The sequence below is a fragment of the Talpa occidentalis genome, unplaced genomic scaffold, assembly GCF_014898055.3.
Source record: "Talpa occidentalis isolate TD23 unplaced genomic scaffold, MPIMG_talOcc4v2.1 talOcc4.9, whole genome shotgun sequence".
Classification (NCBI taxonomy): domain Eukaryota; kingdom Metazoa; phylum Chordata; class Mammalia; order Eulipotyphla; family Talpidae; genus Talpa; species Talpa occidentalis.
Window position 1 is genome coordinate 107,414,366 of NW_023605305.1, and position 6,000 is coordinate 107,420,365.

At 43.3% G+C, this 6,000-nt stretch overlaps 1 protein-coding gene across 1 annotated transcript; it reads left to right on the forward strand.

The window, feature by feature from the left end:
- Nucleotides 1-2,409: 2,409 nt before the first annotated feature.
- On the forward strand, nt 2,410-3,360 carry LOC119236901 (olfactory receptor 11A1-like). The gene has a single exon (XM_037500833.1). It carries the CDS (start codon nt 2,410-2,412, stop codon nt 3,358-3,360), a length of 951 nt encoding a protein of 316 aa, XP_037356730.1.
- The last annotated feature ends 2,640 nt before the right edge of the window (nt 3,361-6,000 follow it).

Here is a 6,000-nt window from a genome sequence, read left to right on the forward strand (position 1 = left end):
TCAGCTGGCTTCCTAGGTTCCTGGGGATTGACAGCTCCAATTTAGTTTTTGTCAAAGGCGCATGGGGGTGTTTTTCTGAATAAAAATGCATTCCAGATGTCTAACCCCGTTCTCTGAAGGCAAAGAAGATGGACATGACATTACCTCTGTGACCTGGCTCCCTAGAGTAAGAGAGGACCTTTTTGAGGCACTAGCAGGTAAAGCTCATCTATTCTGTTGGTGTAGATTTCAGTCTTGCCTGTGTTGAGTCCTTTGCTAGGTGAGGCCAGTGGTACAAGTCCCTAGTCTGAATCCCATTTTCTCTACTTCTTAGCTGATGAGTACAGGCACATCATCTAATCTCTCAGCGATTCCATTTGGAAAGTAAGGATAATAAGAACACCTAGCATATAGGAATAGTTGCATATTTTCAGCACTGGGCTAGAGGAGTATCATCATTAGCAGCCCCAGCAGCAAAATCCAGGAGCCTGTGTTTTTTCAGAACAGAAACACTTTCTCTAGGAGCTCAAATCCTTATTCATGCTTTGCAGTAGAGGGAACGAAGTCTCCCCTGCTCCATTCAATGAGTCAGAATCTGAATCACGGGTTGCTGGCAACCTTTGGACACCATGACCGTTCATCAGCACAGATTTCAGGCTCATTCAGCAAGTCACTTGGAAAGCTGGGACTGGTGCTCCCCAGAACGGTATGCAGGACATTGGGCCAGTTTTTTAAATGGGATGAATGTATTGTCAATGGCTGTTAGTATGATAAGAGCAGAAAGAGTTTATTTGCATTATACATGCACACACACTGTAGCATGAGGCAAAATAAATTGGGATTTGTTGACGATGTCCCCTTCAAAGTAAGGGCAATTCTTCAGTCAACTTAAGTAATTTGGCAGCTCCGAATAGGCAGTGATTTCTCAGTCTTTGTATTTATATGCATTTGGCCCATGCTAAGCACATGTTAAGCTCTTCTCCAATTCTATATCCCATTTTACAGATGAGAAACTGTGTCTCGGAGAGGACGCAACTTGTTCAAAATCTAACTCTTAGGAAGCAGAGCCCTGGCTTTGTTTAGGGCTCTCTGGTTTCTCCTGATTGTTAGCTCATTACTCTGTGGACGCCGTGCTTCTGTCCCTGCACATGGGTTCTGCTAGCTCCACCTGAAAATTAAAAACCCGTTCATAGCAACAAGGCCCGTTCATAACTATGTTAAGGAGAACAGTAAAGTGGTTTCACTTCTGACTGTGACAGCAATGCTTTGGGGTGTGTTCTCTGCCTGGCCTGGACTTTGTGCTGGGGTGTATGACTGGTACAAGATTGAGACTTGGGCTTCCTTATCTCTCACTCCAAAGAAACTGAGGTACCCTTTATTCAACTGGTTTGTTGAGGAACCATGCATTAAGTCATCTAGTTCTGAATCTTTTGTTCCCATTTCCTGTAACCCTAACTAAAATCTTTATAATGATCTGATATATCGTATCTATTTAAAACTGCAAACCAACCCTAAGCAAGGCTTTGAAATCTGACTGCAGAACTGAAGCTAACAGAGGGGGAAGATGAGAAGTGGGGAGCAAAAGAAGGAGGGACCCCACTGGTGGAGGATTATGGGTGCAGTGGTGATGGGCATTTGAAGATAATTATGTTTCAGCCTATACCCCTGAAACATAAACAGTGTTGTGAACCAGTGTCACCACAATAAAAATATATTAAAATGTACAAGAGAAAGCACTCCTGGCCTTGGGTTACTCCCGAATGGGCACTGACTCCAAATCAGAGAATCATGAACCTCACACTCAAATGATTTTCTCTTGCTCATACTATGGAAAGCAAAACAGAAATAAGATACTTAATTTTCAACTCACAAAGAAGCTGAAAGGAGAAGAATACACAACAAATGATAGGGACCATTTCCCGAAAGATCAAAAACCTTGAGGTGGAAGAGGAGGGTTCTTTGATTGTCTAGGTTCTGTCAAGGGCTCACAACCCTCTGGAATGTGCTCACTGTCCTTTTAGATCTTGCTTCTTTCTCTCCTTCACGCCCCAAACTACAACAGTCCAACCAGGAGAATGCAGAGCAGGCCATTGTCTTTGCTTTTATTTTTTCACCTTGTCCTCTCTCCCTTATGCATTCCTCTTCTTTCTTCTGTTTCTTGCTTCTTCCAAAACCTGGCATTGCTCTTCACGAAGATAGAGGTGGGAGAAGAATGAGGGACTAAAGAAGATTTAAATTCTTATTACAAGTTCTTTTCTTTCCATTTCAGGCCTGGAGGAGGAAAAAAATGTGCACCCACCCAAATGAAAAAACTTCCAAAAGCCTGAGTGGGGAATTAAAATCATTCACTGTCAGTCTGTGCTCCATGGGTGAGATCGAACTTTCTGCCTTTTGCATGCCCTTTCCTGGATGTTCTAGGTGAGCCACGGCATGGTGATCCCATCCTGGGAAAACCAAACAACGGTAGTGGAATTTGTGCTTAAGGGATTCTCATCTATCCGACAGCTTAATATTTTCCTCTTTATAATATTTTTAGTTTTCTATATCTTAATTGTTTCTGGAAACATCCTTATTATTTTGCTAGTTTTATTCAGCCATCACCTCCACACCCCCATGTACTTTTTCCTGGTGAATTTATCCTTTCTGGAGATCTGGTATACCTCCAACATTGTCCCCAAGATGTTGCTGATTATCCTAGTCGAACAGAAGACTATTTCTGTGGCTGGCTGCCTGGCACAGTTCTACTTCTTTGGATCCCTGGCTGCAACAGAGTGTCTCTTACTTGCTGTGATGTCCTTTGACCGCTACCTTGCCATCTGCCAACCTCTCCACTACCCTATTCTCATGACAGGCTCCTTTTGCATTAGACTGGCTGCTAGCTCTTGGCTCTGCTGCTTCCTCCTGACAGCAATAACCATGGTTTTACTGTCTAGAGTAACCTTCTGTGGGCCCAACCAAATTGATCACTTCTTTTGTGATTTCACCCCTCTGGTCCATCTCTCCTGCATCGACACCTCCCTGACTGAGACCATAGCCTTTGCCACCTCTTCTGCAGTGACTCTGATCCCATTTCTTCTCATCGCAGCCTCCTACTCCTGCATTCTTGCTACCGTCCTAAGAATTCCATCTGGCACAGGACGGCAAAAGGCTTTCTCCACCTGTTCTTCCCACCTCACTGTGGTCACCATCTTTTATGGGACACTGATTGCTACATACCTTGTGCCTTCAGCCAACTCTTCCCAGCTCTTGCGCAAAGGGTTCTCTCTACTTTACACTATCCTGACACCCATGTTCAATCCCATCATCTACAGCCTGAGAAACAGAGACATCCATGAAGCCCTGAAGAAGTGCCTAAGTAAGAAGCCAGGTTTCCTCAGATGAAAGAAAAAGGAAAAGAACTATGTTGGATGAAGGGTTGATGAACCAGTTAAAGGCATATGAATTCTACCTAAAAACCAACTACTTAAACAAGGGGATACCAACTCCGGGTAACTAGTTGCCTCTGAGTATGACTGTGGACTCTGTTGAGTGCTGACAGCCTTGGGTGAACTGCTGTTCTGGAATGGTCTACACAAGCTCAGATCCTACTCCATATGTCCATCAAACTTGACTCCTTCTGGGAAAGTTCACATCCAAAATAAACTGGTAAGGCTGGCCACATATACACAGAAATGTTCATTGAAATCTACTATGTCCAAGGCATTGTACTAGATAGAAGTTATGAAATAAAAAAAAATAAATCTCTGCTCTCACAGAATTCATAATCTATAGAGGAAAGACAGACATTAATCAAATAATGAATGTAAATGATACATATATTGTATATATAATTACAGTGTGATTCAAAATTAAAAATAGTAAGATTACCATCATTTTACCTAGTAAAATGATCAAAATCCAGAATACTGGCAACACCAAATGTGAAGCAATGGAAATTCTCATTCAATGTTGTTCAGAATACAAAATAGTGTAGTTACTTTGGGAGGCAGTTTGGAAGTTTCTTACAAAACTAAACATTTTTATCATATGATTCAATAGTCACACTCCTTGGTATTTACCCAAAGGAATTGAAAACTTGTATCTGGCATAAGAATATTTCCAGCAGCTTTATTCATAATTGCCAAAACTTGGAAGTAATCAAGAGTCCTTTTATAGATGAACGGAAAAACAAGACTGTGATGCATGCAGACAATGGACTATTATTAAATGCTAGCGATATCATGAAAGACATGGAGAAATCTTAAATGCAAGTGAAAGAAGCTAGTTTGTAAAGACTGCATGCTGTGATCCCAACTACATAGCATTCTGGAAAAGTCTATGAAATAGGGTAAAGTTCAGTGGTTGCTAGCTTGGGGGAGGGATAAATAAGCAGAGAACAGAGAGATTTTTAGGCTTGTGAACTATTCTGTATAAATACTGTAATGTCATTACACAGTTGTCAAAACTAATAAAATACACAACACCAAGCCAGAGTGAACCCTAATGTAAATTACAGAATTTTGGTGATCATAACATGTCAGTGTAGGTTCATTGATTATGACAAATGTATCCCTCTGGTGTGGTTTGTTGATAGTGAGGGGGGCTGTGCAAAGCTGGGTGGGAATATATGGAAATCTCTGTACTTACTACTTAATTTTGCTAAGAACCTAAAATCACTCCAACAAATACACCTATTTAAAAGTGAAAGTAATAGTAATGATAATTACAGGATATTAATTATGGGTCAAGAATATGGTACTACAACTGTACCGTGTAGTTCCCTTTCTCTGCAGTGGATTTGGCTTAGGGAAAGCATTCTCTAATTCTTTGCAGTCTGGGACTTAGAAGTGGGGAATGAAGATTTGGAGAGATGAGGCAAAGGACCCCTGCAGTATCTGCAGGGTTCATCTCCCCTGCTGCTACAGCTGCAGGCTCCCTTGGAAGTGGAACTTCCATGTATTGTATGTATTGAGTGTCGCCTCCTCCTGCCAGGCATTGTGCCAAGCCCTTTGCAGGGTAAGGAAAAAAGTATCAGGCTTTTCTGCCCTCCCACAACTAGGATAGATGACGGAACCCTGTGGTCCCGAATCATGCCTGATGGTGGGCACCTGGAGTAGGGTGTGGGCCTATGTAGATAGGAAACACCTGGGCTAAGGCTGGGCTTATAAGGGTGGCATCACCGGGACACCAGGAGAGTGGAAGAGAACCAGAGAGAATGCCAGAGAAGGCCGGAGAGCCCAGAAAGAGTGAAGACTTGCTGGGGACTAGGAGGCCTGCCAGCCTCCCGGCCCCCCAGCACCCCTGCCTGCTGTGTACCCAGTAAATCCCAATAAAAGCCTGCAAAAGCCACTGAGGGCTCCAGGACTCCTCCTTTACCAGGTCTGCTGGATCAGAAAACCTGCTCAGTGCCCCTTCCTGCCCTTACACCCTTGCCTGCACTTACCCCGCCTCCTGCTGGCACATGCTTTCAGTAGTTAGTACGTAGGGTGTGGTGGCTATGGGTTTGTTCCTTGCTCTATGCAACTCAAAAGAGCTGAGTTGACTTTCGGTAGAAAAGCCGAGGTCAGCACTGCACACAAGGGCTGCCTACCTCCCGTCTGGCTCCTCAGATCCTGCTCTCCCAGTGCTGACGGAGGAGTTTCTCTCACTTAAATTTTTCCTTGAAGCGTTCTTCTTTTTTCAGTTAAGCAAAGAGATTGCGTTCACCATCCACGGGGGATACTCAAAAACCAGGCTGGAAAACGACACTTATAAGACATGCCTGGAGTTGTAAACATGCTCAGGTTTTGCTTATAAAGATTATTACCCTCTTCCTGCGCCTCTTGTAAACTAGGAAAATATGGGAGACTGTTTTAGGGTATTCCTGGTGAAAGAAAATGTTGTCAGCCTTCCATTATGGGTAGGGGTTCAGCTGTAGCTAGTGTTTATGCAGATTAACTCTGGGGAGCTGGACAGGGAAGCAGGCTTCTGCGTCAAGGGGAAGTTTTTAATGTAGGCTTTGTCACTTTCTAGCAGTGTGCCATGGGAAAGTTACTTCAACTC

What these genes read in the sequence shown, in the direction of transcription:
- LOC119236901 (XM_037500833.1), top strand. Translation starts at nt 2,410, where the DNA reads ATGGTGATCCCATCCTGGGAAAACCAAACAACGGTAGTGGAATTTGTG.